At 42.1% G+C, this 19,714-nt stretch overlaps 1 protein-coding gene across 8 annotated transcripts in view; it reads right to left on the reverse strand.

Moving 5' to 3' along the window:
* The window catches only part of TRPC6 (transient receptor potential cation channel subfamily C member 6), a 133,285-nt gene that overhangs the window by 54,471 nt on the left and 59,100 nt on the right, over nt 1–19,714 (reverse strand). Inside the window, exon 1 of one of the 8 annotated variants that reach the window (XM_019811185.3) lies at nt 10,243–11,132. The exons of 5 other annotated variants lie outside the window; for them this stretch is intronic. In XM_019811185.3, coding sequence (XP_019666744.1) covers nt 10,243–10,334 — 92 coding nt within the window. In that variant the 5' untranslated portion in view covers nt 10,335–11,132. Of the gene's footprint in view, nt 1–10,242; nt 11,133–19,714 lie in introns of those variants that run through there. 2 more of the 8 variants (XM_045038169.1, XM_045038172.1) reach the window with 2 other exon arrangements.

The following is a 19,714-nucleotide window of genomic DNA, read 5'->3' on the forward strand; positions in this document are numbered from 1 at the left end:
TCACCAATGCTTAAGTATGAATGATAAGTAAGCACAGAAAAAGCCACTCAATGTTATTAGCCAACAGAGACGGAAATGATGACCTCTGTAAGGCACACTGCACATCTATGAGAATGGCCAAAATTAACAGGAATAATTGTGCCATACTCCAGTGAGGATGCAGGACAATGGGAACTTTTTTCTGTTCCGACTACTATTATTTTACTACTACTACTACTACTACTACTACTACTATGCAAGATTTCTAGTTCACTAACATCCCCTTCTGTATATGGAGAGTTCAGACACTTTAGCGGACTGTTGGCTGTCTTGGTGCAGGAGACAGGGCTGTGGACCCTTCAAGTTGTTGGTTATCTACCTTATTCTAAGACAAAACCTTTTTCCTTTTTGCTCTTTTTCTCTTTCACTAGCTAATAGCCAAAAGACACTTCACTTTTGCCTTTCTCTCTAGATCAGACACATCATGAAGCATACTTTTTCAAAGTGTGCATGCTTCCAAGTCCTGTCTTCGCTCTGATCTACCGGGGCACCATCTTTAGGATTTTTCAGACGGAAGGTCCGCTTAGTCTTTCTGGCAGTAGTTTTAGATCAACCCAAAGCTGTTCACTAGTTTTCTTCTGATCTCTCTCCCGTAGTTTTTCTTGCTCTGTCCTTGCTTGTTCCAGAGCAAGCCAGGGTGGAGGAGGGCAGGGGAGCAGGATGTGAGAACTTGCATTAGGATCTAGTAGGATTTTCTCTTGCGGTTATTTTGAACTTTGGTCACCTCCTGTTGTAGGGGCCAAGGGCAGGCTGCCCCAAGATGGGCCACTTTGTCATGAACATTATTCCGAGTAAAATCAATCCAAACCCAGCAGATTCAGGAAAAGCTCTTTACCTCCCCCTCAATTGCCTGCTTGTACCAGGAAGAGATACTAACAGAGATTCCTCTCCAGCCAAGGAACTCATCTGTGTAACAGAGCAGCCCTGTTTTCCCAAACATCTCCTCTCACCTTCCTGCTAATGGCCTTCATGTCCTCTGTGTCTGCTTCCTGTCCTCCAACTTGACCCCAGTCCTGAGCTCCCGGAAACATCACGATGCCTCACTGTTTTTGGAACTCCTGGTTTGTGTGGACTCCCTGTATGTACTCCTAGTAGATGTGATTTTCTCCTGTTAATGTGTCTCATGCCAATTTGATCTAAGTCCAGCTAGAAGTACCACATAGCAGGAAAGGTCTTCCTCCCAACACTGTCTTCAGGTTATGCCATAGGCATGGTTTCTGTGCAGTTTATTTGCCTCTTCTTATTCTGTATTGTCTCTGGGATAAACCAGCAGATGGGAAGCTGAAGAGTAATCACTGTCTCTCACTAGCTGGAATTTTCTCTTCTTTCTTCTTTCTCATGAAACATTTTGAACCAGTCATACCAGAAGTAAAACATATATTCCACTAAACTTTGGAGACTAATTCTGTAATAAAACTAATTTCAATCCTCAATGGAGAGTAAGAAAGCAAAAAGCCCATATTTTCCCTAAGGTTAGGTAGGCGTCCATTTCACTGACACTTATTTCTGGCTTAATTGGAAAGACTAAACCATTTCAGTGGTTCTACATTTGAGATGACCATTTCAGGCTTGTGAGTAGAAAATAAACTTGTTTAAAATCTAAGGTTGCACAAAAAGATTAAGAATGGATATGGTGACTCTCTGTGAAATTTTCTTCCTCTTCCATGTCAACATTTGAGGAAAACACTCTTTCCTCTCTTACTTCTGTCATCCCTGTGTTCCTTTGTCATTTTAAAATTATAATGGCTGTTAATTTGAGAGACATATCTCTGAGCAGACTGACTTTGTGCTTGCCTGAGTCAGCGGGGAACACTCACTGCTACCCAGAGCCTTCCTCCAAATGACTCCTTTGCATTCCTTCCATCTAAAAGTAGCCTCTCTTCAGGGGCGCCTGGGTGGTTCAGTCGGTTGAGCGTCCAACTTTGAATCAGGTCATGATCTAGCAGTTCATGAGTTCGAGCCCTACATCAGGTTCTCATAGCTTGGAGCCTGGAGCCTCCTTCAGATTCTTTGTCTCTCTCTCTCAAAATAGGCTCTCTCTGGAGCCTTCTCTCTCTCTCTCTCCCTCTCTCTCTCTCTCTCAAAAATAAATAAACATTAAAAAAAGTAGCCTCTCTTCATATTACTTATAGAGGCCGCCTTTGGGCAAATAGGCATTGAGCAATGGAATACAGACAGTCCCATCAGACAACCCACCTGAAAACATCCACAGGCCCTAACTAACCAATGGGCTACTTACAAGTGCGCAGTTACCAAAAAAGGGAAAGTTCCATACATCAACTCCATCCTATCTTCTCCTTTGCCCTTTAAAAACAGCTCCCCACCCACCACCTCCTGGGAGACAGTCTCTCCTCTGCTGTACTGATGCCTTCAATAAACCTCTATGTGTCTGTTTTGCCCAGGTGAATTTTGTCACCATCAGTGCCACTGGCTTCCTCCTGATCATCCCCCCATGTTTGGAGGTCCCCATCCTATCAAGACAGACACCTCATTACTTTTATCTATATTGTGGTCTTACATATTTTTTTTTACAAATTTGGAATTGTAGGCCCATTGTGGACACTGAGTAAATTTACCAACATATAAAGGGCCTTCAACATCTGTCAGGCCTTCAAGTGTAATTCTACCACAGTGCAAGAGCTTTCATTAAAAAGTGGAGTCTTTCATTTCAGTATCCCCTATTTCTCAAAATCGTGAGTAGTATGTGGTAGGGTATGTATGTATACAGTATATGCAATCTTGATCTACAAAATACAACAAAATCTCATCACAAAGGTTATCTATGGGTGACTGGGGAATTTCCTACAGTGGTTTTTTTTTAAGAGGAAATCCAGAATTTTAATGGCATTTTTCCAGATAAAAATTTTATTTCACTCTTTAATAAAAATTGTATACATTTAAGGTGCACCACATGATTTAATAGACATATACACAGTGAAATGATTACAACAATCAAGTTGATTAATTTATGCCTCTGCTCACATAGTTACATTTTTCCTCTGCATTGAGAGTACATGAAATCTACTCTCTTAGCAAAGTTCTGGTATTGATGAGGGATAGAAGCAGAGAAATATTCACATTTAGCCCAGAGAGCTGACCCATACCCTGCCTGGTTCTAAAAAGCATCAAATACGTGCTGGCTGCTACAGCCTTAAAGGGGCTCATGACTGCCTGCACATCTCACCAATAGTTCATATCAAACTGCATGATAAGCACCAGAGAAATCTTGCAAAAGCAGTTTTACAAATAGAAAATTGAAGAAGACATTTATGATCTAATACTCTGCACGCCCCCTCCTCCTTGAGCACTAAGCATATATGCACCAGCTTCATACAGCAAAAGTACAGCTCGTTCTGCCCATGGGTCCGGTCCCCATGTTACTTAAATAAATTTCATAAGTTGCACCACAAAACGTCCAGTCAGGCTCAACAATCTTGCAATGATCGGTGCAGAATTGCTATCATTGTTATGCTCCACATTAGATCTCTAGACTGTCTGTACTACACAACTCAATTTTGTGTCCTGGACCAATATGTCTCCATTTCCCCACCTCTCTGTCCCTGGGCATCAGCATTCTATCTTCTGCTTCTGTGTAGTCAACTTTGTAAGAGTTCACATACGAGTAAAATCAGCCCACACTACTTTTTAAGTAATTTATTTTTCTCTGATACAAAAAAACACCTACTTCATTCATTTTCCAATCCTTTCTCACTTTCTAACCTTTAGACATACATATGCATCTAGAAAATTTCATTTCCTAGCTTAAAATAGGTAAATAAGTAGAAATCTAAAAGGAATTGTTAAAAACATGAAAGTATGTAAAAATCTAGTATTTTTTATTTGATTTGATTTTCGTATAACCATGGAAGAAACAAACAAAATGAAATTAAACATCTCCAAGTAATGATGTTTTTGGAACAAAAAAACAATGGTTGTTAGTCTAACCCTCGCCTTGGCAAAGCATGTTGGCCCTGGAGCCAGGTGGAATTTGGTTTGTCTTCCAGACTTGTGACTTATACAGAGGGCAATCCTGAGTGAGTAATTTAATCTCTGAGATTAATTAATTCTCTGATAATGGGGAACAAGAAGACTAACCTTGCAGGTGTGTTTTAGTGAGTAGGAACAATTTCACAATGGCCCATGGCAAGATGCTTAGCCCTAGAGTTTTCAGGATTTGGTGAGGGAATGGAAAACAAGAGACTAGGATGAAACGTGTATTTCTGGTTTGGATGGAAGGATCTGAACTGAGACCGAGATGATGGGAATGAATTAGCCAGGCAGAGCTTCCGTAAGGGAAAAGAAGATGTTCTAGAAAGCAGGGATGAACGCACAGAAGGAAGAAGGTGAGCAAGAACATAGAACATATCTGTGGAACTCTCGTTCATTTAATACGCCTTGAAGGTCAAGTGCAGCAAGACAAGTAGCAATTGGAATGGTAGGAAAATGGCAGTGCACTGCTGGAAGATCTCTCAAATTATAATGTTTGGACTTTATTCTGAGGATGATGTGGACACAACGAAAGCATCTAACTCGGGTTTGGAGTGGAGAGGAGCAAGGGAAGAGGCCAATGACCAGTTAGAAGACTTATGGCTGAAAGCTGAGCGCCATACAGTGGCGGCCTGAGGTAAGGTAGCAGGAATGGGGTCTGAGGAGCACCCTGGGGACGCCTTCCCTGACCCCAGGTTGGGGTGGCTGCTTCTCTTCAGTACTCCACAGCCCTCTGTGCTGGCTGCCTCCACCACAGGGTGCTTATTGCTGTGTGTTCCTGTGACGCAGCAGAGGGTAAGTCCCAGGTAGACAAGAACCATGCTCTGTCTCCAGCCCTCACACAGTTTCTGGAGTGCAGAGTTCAAAACATATGCATTAGTAAAAGTGTAAATATGAATTTCTCTCTTCTGCTATACACCTGTGCTTGTAACAATGACCACTCACAGGGATGATGCAGACACCTCTAATTAATGGAAGTGCCTCCAAAGAAGAGAGGACGACACCATTATCCTCATAAAAGTTTTGAGTGCTGGGGCGCCTGGGTGGCTCAGTCGGTTGGATGTCCGACTTAGGCTCACGTCATGATCTCATGGTTCGTGGATTTGAGCCCCATATGGGGTTCTCTGCTGATGGCTCAGAGCTTGGAGACTGCTTCAGATTCTGTGTCTCCCTCTCTCTCTGCCCCTCCCCTGCTCATGCTCTGTCTCTCTCTCTCTCTAAAATAAATAAAACAATAAATTTTTTTAAATAAATAAAAGTTTTGAGTAATAATTTCCATGTGAAATTGTATTAAACACTGAACATTAACTTAACTACGGTATATTTTCTGCCCTTAGAAGCTTATATATAAGCTATATATATTTTTAACTGTCAAAAAAATAAATTCCTGTATATTTTAGTTTCCTTTTTTTCTTTTTAAAATCAGGATTAATTTACCCAAGGGATACAGGAGTGCTGATGCATAGGGGCACTTGTACCCCAATGTTTATAGCAGCACTTTCAACAATAGCCAAATTATGGAAAGAGCCTAGATGTCCATCAACTGATGAATGGATAAAGAAATTGTGGTTTATATACACAATGGAGTACTACGTGGCAATGATAAAGAATGAAATATGGCCCTTTGTAGCAACGTGGATGGAAGCTAAGTGAAATAAGCCATACAGAGAAAGACAGATACCATATGTTTTCACTCTTATGTGGATCCTGAGAAACTTAACAGAAACACATGGGGGAGGGGAAGGAAAAAAAAAAGAGGTTAGAATGGGAGAGAGCCAAAGCGTAAGAGACTCTTAAAAACTGAGAACAAACTGAGGGTTGATGGGGGTGGGAGGGAGGGGAGGGTGGGTGGTGGGTATTGAGGAGGGCACTTTTTGGGATGAGCACTAGGTGCTGTATGGAAACCAATTTGACAATAAATTTCATATATTGAAAAAAATTAAGGGGCGCCTGGGTGGCGCAGTCGGTTAAGCGTCCAACTTCAGCCAGGTCACAATCTCGCGGTCCATGAGTTTGAGCCCCACGTCAGGCTCTGGGCTGATGGCTCGGAGCCTGGAGCCTGTTTCCGATTCTGTGTCTCCCTCTCTCTCTGCCCCTCCCCCGTTCATGCTCTGTCTCTCTCTGTCCCAAAAATAAAAAAATAAAAAACGTTGAAAAAAATTAAAATAAAAAAATAAAGTCGGGATTAATAACTATAGTTACTTTTAATTGAGTGGACTTTTCTAGGTGTTATTCCTAAATTGATTGCCTCTTTGTTTTTATATGCAAATATTTTCTAGAATTTTCTGAATATCAAAAGATGATTTAATTAAATACTCTTAGTTCCCAATATACAGGGAATGTAGGGTTTTTTTTAATTTTTTTTAACGTTTATTTATTTTTGAGACAGAGAGAGACAGAGCATGAACGGGGGAGGGTCAGAGAGAGAGGGAGACACAGAATCCGAAACAGGCTCCAGGCTCTGAGCAGTCAGCACAGAGCCAGATGCGGGGCTTGACCTCACAGACCGCGAGATCATGACCTGAGCTGAAGTCAGCCGCTTCACCGACTGAGCCACCCAGGTGCCCCCAGGGAATGTAGTTTTTAAAGTATAGCTGATTAGGTCATGTTTCTAATGAGTTATACCATTCACTGTATACATAAATGCTGAAGGCATTTACATAAATAAAAAGGCTACAATTCAAAACATTTTATAGATACAAGGCTGTGCGGTCTCTTGTAAACAGTATTGACGCTGGACAAGGAAATATAGCTGGCAGTAGAAGAGGGATTTTAGTTATCCACAATTTTTCAGGAATAAAAATTATTTCTTCTTTGTTCTTTTTCTTTTTTTGCAATGCATTTATTTCCTCCTGAAATCTGCCCTGAAAATGCCAAATGGAGTTTCTGAGTTTTGCTCTGTTAAATCACTTCCTCTGCATCTTGGTTAAACACGTTTTCACTAATTTGAAAAACAACACTTGAAACCACTCTATTCAATTAAAATTGAAGCCTCTAGATGCTTAAAAAATTTATGAAGCAAAGTCTTGCTTTGCTTGATCATTTTATACCCATAATGATTGAACTGAGCAAGCAAGTGTTCCTCTATAACACTAAGGGTAAACGTGAATTTCACAATTTACATTTTTGTGACAAAGTCCCAGTATTACCTATTAACCAAATAGATTATATGCATTTAAGTGGTGTATGGAGTATGTGTGTGCACATGACATCTAATTATTTTAATGGACATTCTGCAGCTTTTATAAGAACAGCACTATCTGAAACTTATTCATTAACCAACTTCATGAAATTATTTATTTACAAAAGGATACGTCTTAAAATGAAGTAACTAAATAATAACTCCTTTTAAGCTGTGTTTCGTACTTTGTTCGGCTTACTGCTAACCCAGAGACTTTCTGGGATGCAATGGAGTATAAACTATTTTTACCAATATCTGCCTGTACATCCATATCTATAGCCAGATTTATATCTATTTGAATAAACAAATTTATGTTACATGTGTGTATTCTTCATGCTTTTAAGCACGTGTGATGGAAAAGGTAAAAGGCCAACTAATGGAGTATTATGCAACTATCAGATCCTGAGAAGCCGACATGCACAGATGTATACCCACATGATCCACCACTAAAATGCAGATCATGATGCAGTGTGTGCAGTATTTACAAATACGATCTCATTATGAAATACTTTGCTTAAGAATTATCTTTAAAATGCAAATAATAGCTCAGAGTGCTTCCAGTCTCAATATTACATGGGTAAAGCATGACAAAGAACTGCTTAGCTTGGCCTTGGGCACACATTAAACGCTCCATAAAAGCTCTTATCATTATTTTATTATCGCTGTTGTCACTATTAACTCTTACAGGAAGTCTGTTTTCTCTTACCACAGAAATCACTGGGGCTGTGGACCGCTGCCTTTGCCGTGGGGAGTATTCTCAGCCTGGGCACGTTACAATAACGTATGTGAAATTAAACACACTTAGGGGTGTGAGGTCATAAGTAAATATGCCAATAAAAATTATTTGAGCCAAGCACAAAACGTTCTTAGGTGTTTCCGGGAAGTTTAAGTTGACCTAAGAGTGCATGTGAAAGAATAATTTATAAACTAATACCACAGGATGACTGGCATCTGCATTCCTGAAACAGTAGTGATTCTTCCAAAGCTACACATCCTGGAGACATGAACCACGGACAGTCACTGTTTTCCTCCTTTTAACTCCTAATGAACTGAACTGCAGTTGAAACCAAGCAATAAAAAAGCACACCTTCTCGGGAATTCCCAAGTTCTTTAAATACCAGACTTGTGAATCCACAGGATTTCACTTTGTGACACAGAGGCTTAAAGATCAAAAGGCTAGAAAAGCTTCACACTTCAGGAAAAGCCGAGTGAGATCAGGAAGGATTAACGGAGGGCACAGACTGCCCACGGGAGCAGCAGCGGTCACACCCCAGCTGGGACATGGAAGGAATGGAAATCTACGCCAGGTGCCGGGGCAGCGTCCCGCGTGAACGCCCTGCCTCTGGAGCATTCTCCTAAGGGAACCAGCACAGGCTGCTGCTTCATGACAGAAAACTGAATGGTCTGGGCGAAAGCATGAGTGCACACCGAGCTGTCCTTTTTGTCCTTTGAGAAGGTCCTCTGATACACACAGTGTTCGTAAAATTGTTTTAACTCAGAATCATCGAAAGGCAAAGTGAATCAATGCTGAAGACTGGGCAGAATAGACTGCTGTTCAGAAGTGGATAATCTCAGAACCAGGAAGAATTTCAGAAAACATTTATTTGTGAAATACTTAGACACCACTTACGTGTGCCTGCCAGGCGCATTCCAGACTGTGTCCTGTAAATAACAACCCAGTCCTCACTAGAATCCTACGCAGCACTTTCTGTGGGCGTCTCCACTGCACAGAGGGGTCACTAGGGGACACAAGCACGAGCGAGTCCCTCTTGGGCGCCCAGCTCCTATGAGGCAGAGCAGGGACGGAGCCCGGGAAGTCTGCCTGCAGCCTGCATGCTTCCCCCCCCCCTCACCTGGGTAGGCTGTTAGCTGGGCTCTGGGGCTGAAAGGCTCTGACACTGCAGACGGCCAGCACACAGGGTGTCCGTTCTGACACATATTTTGATTCACAATTTGGACTCTAAGAACATCTGATGGTTGTTGGCACAGGAAGGTCATTTGCCAATTGCTCTTCCTGAATCCCAGGAACATAATGAGGGGGTGGAAGTAATTTGAGGCTTTTTGTATTTAACTCAATTTTACCGCCTGCTGTGTTTTCAACCAATGTGAACACACGGGCCCACATCAACAACTGTTGCACACTCACCCCCATGCCCAGTCCTCAGTGTTGATGTTACATGTTCCACCTTCCTCTTCGCATCCGCCACAACCAACCCAGCCCCTCTCCTCCCTGGTCTCCCTGCTCCGCTGAAGTCCCAGAGCGGCTTACCCATGTGCTTGCAGAGCACCCTCTTGGCCTCCTCTCGGCCCGTTTTAGCCACCGCAGAGACAGAGGGCAGAAGCCGGCTCTGCAGGCCAGCAAAGGGACAAATACCCTACAACAGGGGCCTCGTCACACGGAGAAGGACCAAAATCAGACTAATCACTTGTGATACAGAAGCAAAAGCAAGGACAGAGGTCAGGCCCAGGAGCCGTACAGTTGGACCCATGGCACATTTCTCGGCAGCTCAACCCCTGGAGCCTCTGCTGGAAGGTCCTTTCCAAGGTGTGGGGAGGGACTCTGGCAGCTGGTATTCATAATTCTGTCTTTCCTTTAAACAGAGCCCTTAAAATTATATAAGCATCAGGCCCTAGAAAGCCTAGATCAGCTCATGGTTAAAGCTATGGGTTTTTTTTTTTTTCAACGTTTATTTATTTTTGGGACAGAGAGAGACAGAGCATGAACGGGGGAGGGGCAGAGAGAGGGACACACAGAATCGGAAACAGGCTCCAGGCTCTGAGCCATCAGCCCAGAGCCTGACGCGGGGCTCGAACTCGCGGACCGCTAGATCGTGACCTGGCTGAAGTCGGACGCTTAACCGACTGCGCCACCCAGGCGCCCCTAAAGCTATGGTTTTAATCACACCTTCAAGTGGCATTCAGTTCAGCTACTTGGAAACTAGAAATCAGACAAAATGCATCTCTTGTGTCACACAGACAGCCTCCTAGCACCTCGGAGAAACTCTTACTTTGTTCTATAAACTACGGAGTCTAACCTGAGTCGGAGGCAGATCTTCTCCCTTCCTCTTTGCTTGCTAGATTCCTTCGTGCTAGACGCTACATGCCAATCTGGAAACTTCCACTCCATCTAGTGCTGGAGGCTGCTCTCCCAGGACAGGTCCCTGCAGTCAGGACGTTTTCTCAGACCCTGCCCTTCCCCAGCGTCTGGTACTGCTCTTGCTCAGCTTGCTCTCACTTCTAATGTAACCCGCGCTGCTGCCCACGCTCAGTATCGCTGCAAGATACAACCACAGGAATTGTTGCAAAGTTATGTAAACCACATCACCCTAAAACAGACAAGTCCATCTACAGTTACATTTCGATAATGCCAAGGAAGGTAGAAGAAGAAGAAGAAGAAGAAGAAGAAGAAGAAGAAGAAGAAGAAGAAGAAGAAACTGAATGATAAGACAGGCAAAAGATCAATAGCTCCATACATTCTTGATCTAGTTGAAGATTAAATAAAAACCAATATGCATTTAGAAATAATGGTTCGTTTAGCAAGAGATGGCTCCTGTCCCTTTAACACACCCACTTCACAGCAAAGTGATGTTTTAATCCAGCATGATTTTTCAGAAGTTGAAACAATGGTTTATTAGGAAATCCTGACTTGCACAGCAGAAACACACACAGCTATAACATTTATGTGAGAAAACAGACACATTCACGTCATTTGGGATGCCACAGCAATTAAGAAAGGCAGAATAACATAAAGAGGAGTTCAAAAGTTTCCAGAATGCTCGAGGTAAGATGTTCTGGTTAATTTACTTTTGTGGTTACCTTAGTTACTAGTCAAAGAATTCATGCATTCTATTTTTTGCTTTAGAAAAACCTCTGTTCTTGAAAGTCTTCATACAAGAGTTTATCAACTTCTGTGCCATGACAATTCAATCCATTTTTTTTTCATGACTATAGGATCATTATTTGGAACAACCTCAAATACGGGAAATGTAGAAAACTGGGCTGACTCTATGCATGACTTGGTAGTTTTGTAAAATTTTAGTAAAATCGATGATAATAGACTTTTTCCCCATTATAGTTTGCCTAGTCTGTTGATAACAGAACATAAAAGCATTACTAACTGAGGGTACTAGTTAACCAGTTTTTACTGGGCTAGAAGTAAGGATGGAGGGGCACCTGGGTGGCTCACTTGGTTAAGCAACTGACTCTTAATTTGGGCTCAGGTCAGGGTATCACAGTTAGTGAGACTGAGCCCCACATCAGCTTCTGTGCCGACAGTGCGAAGCCTGCTTGAGATTCTCTCTCCCTCTCTCCCTGCCCCTCCCCGACTTGTGCGAGCTCTCTCTCAAAAGATAGGAAGGAAGGAAGGAAGGAAGGAAGGAAGGAAGGAAGGAAGGAGAGGAAGGAAGGAAGGAAGGAAGGAAGGAAGGAAGGAAGGAAGGAGAGGAAGGAAGGAAGGAAGGAAGGAAGGAAGGAAGGAAGGAAGGAAGGAAGGAGGAAGGGAGGGAGCAGAGGAAGGAAGGAAGGAAGGAAGGAAGGAAGGAAGGAAGCAGAGGAAGGAAGGAAGGAAGGAAGGGAGGGAGGGAGGGAGCAGAGGAAGGAAGGAAGGAAGGAAGGAAGGAAGGAAGGAAGGAAGGAAGGAAGGAAGGAAGGAGGAAGGGAGGGAGGGTGGGAGGGAGGGAGGGAGGGAAGGAAGGGAAGAAGGGAGGGAGGAAGTTAGGATGGTTAATTAAATGACCTGCCTGGAAAAGTTTTGAGAATTGATAGGCAAATTAATGACTATAAATGTGAGAACATCCTAGAAATAATATCCCCTTAAATATAAAATAGATGGCATCACACTTGGTTTCAATAAATGCAAAGATTAGAGTAAGGAAGGTAGCAGACTTTTATCTGCCCCAGTCCCCTATATTTAGACAGTCATTCCCTTATCCATTCAGTCAATGTTTAATCAATATCTGCTATGTGTTGGGAAATGGGATAGTTTGGGAAATAGGCAGACAGGTTCTCTCTTCATGAAACCTCGAGGTTAGGGGAACACTGGCTCAAAAATGTAATTACCATGCTCACAGTGTTCCTGAGAAGTTTAGGGTGCTACACACTCAGGCTGTATTCTCTAATCTAGGGTAAAGATCTGGAAAATCTTCCTGGAAAAAGTGATACTTCAGTTGAAATCTGAAACCCAGAGGAATAATAAGATATTGCAGCTGAAAGAGAATGCATTATAGAAAGAGAAAACTATTAATGTGATGGCCCCTAAGACGCTGGCTGGCATGTTTGAGGAGCCAAACATAGCCGGTAGGGCTGGACAACCAGAAATCTGGCCGGGAAGCTGGCCCTTAGGGCTCAAGTGTCAGCCAGGGCCACATCCTTCAAGCCGCTGTGGCTATTCCTGGATTCTGGGGAGCCAGCGATGGGTTTACGCCATGGAGTGGTGCCATCACATTGTTTTGAGAGCTCATAGGAAGACAGGATAGAAGGTGGAAGTGGAGGATGCAAGACCATTTAGGAGACTATCACTGTGCTCCGCATGCGAGATGGCCGCACTGTGGGGACGGCGAGGAGCGACAGATGTGAGGGACACTTGTAAGGCAGAATTGGCAGGATTTTTAGACTGGCTGTGAGTGAGGAATTAAGGACTGAGGGGGTTAAACGCTCACCAGGTGTATAGACTGAATGTCCAGGGTTAGAGTGGAGCCATCACACCTAGAAGTAGGACTTCAGGGATGCCTGGGTGGCTCAGTCGATAAACGTCCAACTTCAGCTCAGGTCATGATCTCACGGTTCGTGGGTTCAAGCCCCACATTGGGCTCTGTGCTGACAGCTCGGAGCCTGGAGCCTGCTTCAGATTCTGTGTTTCCTTCTCTCTCTGCCCCTCCCCCACTCACACTCTGTCTCTCAAAAATGAATAAATGTTAAAAAAAATTTTTTTTAGAAGTAGGATTTCAGGGCAAAATCATGCAGTGTGGAGGGTCACTTCCTTGGGGATTTTTTTTTTTTTTTTGAGAGAGGGGCTGGGGGAAGTGCTTACAGCAGAGAGGAGAGAAAGAATCTCAAATCTCAAGCAGGCCCTATGCTCAGCGCAGAGACCCATGCTGGGCTCAATCCTGTGAGCAAAAATCAAGAGTCGAGGCTCAACTGACCAAGCCATCCAGGTACTCCCCTTTGGAAAATCTTTTAACATAATTTTACCTTTTAATATTTATATAGAATTGTAAATATATCCCTAGATATATTCATTTACCTTACCCCCATTATAACATAACAGTCTCAAAATAACAATACCAACACTACTATCACGTATAAAACCCCTGGGAACCTGTTTTCTGGTATTTGGACTACCCTCCATGTAAGCACATGGCCATCATACACTCTCTCCCCTTCCATGTCCTGCGGTCCCAGTTCCAAAAGTAACCATATATTAAATGCCACCACAAAGCCTCATTCTGATGTTTCTCTAGTCATCTGGAGAGTCAGGAGCACGTTCTCTGAAAGCTTCCTCAGAAACATATCTTGAGAACTATTTCCCTGAGTTCCTGTATGCTGTTCAGTTTGTCTGTACCTCTTACATCTAAAGGTCAGTTTGCTGGATATAAGATCCCTGGCTAACGTTTCTTTCCTGGAGCATCTTAAATGTGTTACCTCATTTTCTGCTAGCATAAAATACTGCTGTCAAAAAAGGCCTGATAATAATCTGATTTTTCTGTCCTTATAAATCACTTGCCAGTTTGCCTCAATGCCCAATCAGCATTTTCTTTGAAGTGCAATAATTTTACTAGAATGTAGCTTGATGTTGGTCACTCTGGGTTGATATTCTTAGGTGCTCGTTGTGTTTTCCACATACAGCTTCAAATACATTCGAGAAGTTTTCTTGAGTTACTGTTGTAAGTGGCTTTTTTCTGTTCCCTGGCTCCATTGTTAATTTTTCCAGAGACCTCAATTATCTTTATGTTAAATCTTTATGTTGAATTGCGTATTCTCCATGTTTTTGTGACTTTCTCTCATCCTTCTTTAAGTTACCTTCTTCTCTCTTTTATATTCAACACATTGTCTGTTTCCACCTTTTCTTTCTCTTAAAGCACGCTCTATTGTATTTATTTCTTGTGCTACATTTTTTAAATTTCTAAAACCTCAGTTTTCTTACCTCCATTCTGAAATTTTCTCATTCTGCTTAATATTGTTCTTTCACATTCTGTGTCATATTTTTGCCTTTTAGTTTGTTTTTGGAAAAAGGCTATGTCTATACTTTTCTGTTGCCTGTCACCTGAATTTAGTCTCTGAACTTTTTTTTTTTAATTTTTTTTTCAACTTTTATTTATTTTTGGGACAGAGAGAGAGAGAGAGCGAGCATGAACGGGGGAGGGGCAGAGAGAGAGGGAGACACAGAATCGGAAGCAGGCTCCAGGCTCTGAGCCATCAGCCCAGAGCCTGACGCGGGACTTGAACTCACAGACCGCGAGATCATGACCTGGCTGAAGTCGGACGCTTAACCGACTGCGCCACCCAGGCGCCCCAAGTCTCTGAACTTTTAGAAGGAGGCACAGTTCAGGGAAACTTGGCTACTGTCACGGAGCTCCCTCTTCTGTTGCTTTTGAACAGCAGCATGCTTCCTGAGATTTCCGGGTTCTGTGCCCCTCCCAGATTGGGTGAGGCTGAATGGTCCCCCAAAGTTGCCTGTGTCCTAATCCCTGGGACCTGCAAATATGTAAGTCACATAGAAAAATGGAGTCTGCAGGTGTAAGAACATTGATTGACCATAAAATAAAACAAGGGAGAGAGCCAGCAATTATCCATGTAAACCCAACCTAATCCCATGAGCCCTTACAGCACAGGACTTTCTCCACCTGGAGGAAGGAGAGATGAGGTAGAACCAGAGACAAGAGCATGATGACATGTGAGAAGGAGAAGATGAGGAGGGCCACACAGCACAGAATGTTCACAGGCTCCAGAGATAGAGAATGAGTCTTGGAACACACACCAAGGACGTTGGACCCTCAACCACTGGGCTGTGCCATTGACCTGAATGGGTGTGGACGTGGATTCTCCCTAGAACCTTCTGGAAATAGCCCAGATGGCTGATGCCTTGGTTTCAGACTCAGAAGAGGGAACCAGCAGAGACCACCCAGAATTCTGAAGTACAGATCTGTGAGATGATATATTTATGTTGTTTTAAGTTACTAAATCGGTGGCAATGTTTTGCAGTACTAACTGAAAACAAACACACCCACTTTCTTTTAATGGAGTTTATTATTTAGAGCAGTTGTGGGCTCACAGGGATGTTGAGCAGAAGGTATATCCCTTGCCCCACTTGTCGACAGCCTCTTCTATCATCAACACCCTCTACCAGAGTGGCGCCTTTCTCAGACTAGATGACCCTGCACGGACATACGAATGTCACCCAAAGACCCAGTTTACACTGGGGTTCTCCTGGCGCGAGGCTTCCTATGACTTTAGACAAACATATAATGACATGTTAGTGTCATACAGGATGGTTTCACTGCCCAGAAGTCATCTGTACTGCGCCTGTCCATCCCTCCCTGCCCTCCAGCAACCACAGCTCTTTTTATTGTCTCCACAGTCTTGTCTTTTCCAGAATGTCACAGACTTGGAACCATACAGACTGGAGCCTTTTCAGATCAGCTTCTCTGACTTAGGAAAACGCATGTAAGGTTTTTCGCGGCTCATCCACTTCCATTTGAACCTTCTTCTTCTTTTCTCTGTCATCTCTGCCATGTTAATTTTAACTCCACTCCTCATTGTGAGCTCTCATCCCGGAAAGAAGCTCTGCAGGCTGAGTTTTGAGACCTCACGGGGTCCAGACCTCTCCTGTGTCTAAGAACCACCGTAAGCCCTGTCCTGGACTCCACCGCCATTCCCACACCCACTGCTGGCTGTTGTGAGCTGACCTGCCCTGCTCCTCGGAGGCCACGCAGAGTGTCCCTCTGTTTTCTGCAAGACACTGATACCAAGCAGGCCAGGGGGCTGCTGCTGGTTTATCTCATCAGCCTGCATTTTTGTGGTTTGTGGAGATACTTTGTCACCAGTTTATTGCCCATGTGGTCCATCAGTTTTTGGTTTTGCTAAATCGTTGTCTGTGCGAGTTGGAAGACATTAAAAATGTTGCATCTTCTGTTGTCACCATCCTCTCAGAATCCTGCTCCTAATCTAGACATACTTTCGAAAAATTGTTTGTAAAATTATTCTTCAAAATTAGGATATATTTGATGTCATGTGTAGTGGTTTCTCATTGTATTTTTAGTCTGCTTTTTCATGATGACTATTGATATTGCACACTTTCCTTTGTGTTTATTCCTCATTCTTATGTGTTTTTTGAGGAAGAATCTACTAAAATTTTTTGCTCATTAAAAAAAAAAAAATTAGGCCACATTTCAATCACCAAGTGGCAGCTCCTCTTGTAAAGAAATTTAGTAGTATGCTTCTTTGTAAGGACATTTACTTAAAATATATTTACTTATGTCATAGGACATCGACTTTGTGAATCTGGGATGTCTATGAAGCGAAGCCATCTGCATATTACTGACAAGGTGCATCGATTCTGAGAAAATGGCAAGTGGTGAAGGCAATAGCCATTCATAGTCAATCACTGAAGTTTCAGGGGGATTGTTCATCTTTGTTCTGCAATTAATTATTGACTTGAAATACTAAATCATTTTTAAAGCTTCCAGTTACGTCAAAAAACAGCAAGGAATTGTGTGAGTTACATAAGGAGATGAAAAAGTTACTCAAAACTTCTTAGTCCCTCTTAGCAATGAGCTATGCATAGGTATAAAACTTTCGATTTTCCAGGAAATGCTGAAACAATTATCAGCAGTGGAAATGAGGCAGCACTGTGGGGCAGACACACGGAAGACTGCCTGGGGCCTCTGCTCTCCAGCTGCAGTGGGAAAGGGTATCAGCCGACTCAGAGCAGATGAAGAAACAGAAAATAATGCAGGGTCTAAAGAATAATTTGAGAACTAGGTAGATTTAGGTACTCAAAGCAGTTATCTTTTAAATTTTTATTACTCTTAAAGACATGAAAGGCAAGACATGGTATACTTTACAGTACATATTTAAATTTTTTATCATATGCATATTTTTTTTCCAAGATTATGTAGTGTTAAAAGTCCACATTGGGGTGCCTGGGTGGCTCAGTCGGTTAAGAGTCTGACTTCGGCTCAGGTCATGATCCCAGGTTTCATGGGTCAAGTCCCATGTCAGGTTCTGTGCTGACAGCTTGGAGCCTGGAGCCTGGTTTTGATTCTGTGTCTCCCTCTCTCTCTGCCCCTCCCCCACTCAAGCTCTGTCTCTCTCTCTCTCAAAAAAAAAAAAAAAAAGAAAGTCCACATTTATCTTATACGCTCAGAGCATACTGAAATTGATCCTTGTTTATCTGTGTGTCATACCTAAACATGACTGGGTCAGGTGGAAAGGATGATACAGGGTGAGGGAATTCTTCATGCGTGATCTCTGATCAGAGGCTCCACACATGCCTATTTATGCCAAGGACTGCAAAACACCTTGGAGGATGCTGGGCTGGAGGATGCCTTTTCCAAACACCACTCAGTGCTGGAGAAAACCAGCATTACTCTACTAGTATTCTTCACAATGTAGGAACTAAAAGATCAGAGTATGTCAACATATATGCATGTTTAGCATTGTTGATGACAATGTGTTCTCAAGTGGCCTAGAGTGGGGACCTTAAGCAGAACTCCTTCAAGCAGGATCCACCCCTGTACTTTCTATTATTTTAAAATTTTTAATGTGCCTGAAAGTCTGGGGTATCTGGAAATACCAGGCAACTTTTGGACAACTCAGATTTGGATCAGCAGTTGTCAAAATGTTAACAGTAGAGTGGCGGGTAGATGCTCTATGAGAAGAGAGGACAGATCTCTAGATAAAGTCTCAAAATAACTGAAATTAGAACCATTATTATATTTAGTTTACTGATTGTCTCCAGTGTCTACTTTCTTGGTCTCTACTGTCCTCACCATTGTAATTCAAGGACACAATCATCTGGGATACAGAGTCAAACAGAAGTGCAGGGTCTGTTGGGCACCAGTCTCAGGCACTCATCTAAATAGGTAATAAATTATCACTTCAACCAACCATAAACTAACTCCTCATGAATGAAAACAAAATGTAAATTGGTCACTCTGTTTAGTCCCAGTGATGAACACAGTGCTCTTAAATGAAAGTCTAAAAACACATCCTGCTGAGACATCTAGCTCAGTTGGGTAGTTTGCAAGTTTGTCTTGTGTAAATACTGATTTCAACTGGCTGATAATCACTACTAAAACCAGCAGTCACACCCCGCTGATATTCAGAAACCAAATGATGCCTGTAGCATGATTTTTACCTTCAGTGAGTGCTTCATAATCTAAAATTTAAACCTATCATGAGTGTTGAAAAATAACATTACTAAGAAAAACATAAAACAAAACTGAAGAGAGAACAGTGTCAACTAAAAAGTAAAAATATTTTGCTTTGAGGCCAATAAATAAATTATCCAAACAAATTTCGAACAAGTCTCTATAGCTACATTCTCTAAGCTACCATTATGCTTAGTGAATGTGATATGTGTACAATTATAAATTATTTAAAAAAGGAAATGAAAGATGAACCTAAATAGATTAACTTTCTATGGACATTAGACCTCAACGTAAGAGGTAAATCTTTAAAAGAAAATAAATGAGAAAATATTTGTGACTTTAAATTAGACAAAGATTTCTTAGCATGAAACCATTAAAAATTGATAAACTACACATCATCAAAATTAAAACCTTATGCTCTTTTATAGACACCCAGAAAGTGGACAAGCTACACACAGCAGAAAAATATTTACAAAGCACATATGTGACAAAGAACTTGTGTCCAGAATATATAAAGAACTCCTATAACTCAGTAAGACAAATTCTCCAAAAACTGGACAAAAAATTTAGAAGACATTTCAACAAAGTAAATATAGAAATGGCCAATAAGCACATGAAAAAAAAAAGCTCAACTTAACTAATAATCAAAAGGATAATTACAAAGACTGACAATACCAAGCTTGTCAAGAGTGTGGAGCACCTAGGACTTATACATTGCTGCTGGAAAATGCAAAATTGTACAGCTACTTTGAAAAGTACTTTGGCAGTTTCTAATAAAGTTAAACATATACCTACCCAATGACTCATCAATCCTACCGCAAGATAAATGAAAACATATGCTCAACAAGTGACTGCATGCAAATATTCAGAGCAACTCTATTCATAATCAAGAGCCAGCTATGACCCAGCAACTGCACTACTAGGTATTTATCCAAGGGATACAGGTGTGCTGTTTTGAAGGGACACAGGTACCTCAATGTTTATAGCAGCACTGTCAACAATAGCCAAAGTAGGGAAAGAGCCCAAATGTCCACTGACAGATGAATGGATAAAGATATGGTGTATATATATACACATATATACATACAATGGAGTATTACTAGGCAATCAAAAAGAATGAAATCTTGCCATTTGCAAC

This window comes from Felis catus, chromosome D1 (assembly GCF_018350175.1).
Source record: "Felis catus isolate Fca126 chromosome D1, F.catus_Fca126_mat1.0, whole genome shotgun sequence".
Lineage (NCBI taxonomy): Eukaryota > Metazoa > Chordata > Mammalia > Carnivora > Felidae > Felis > Felis catus.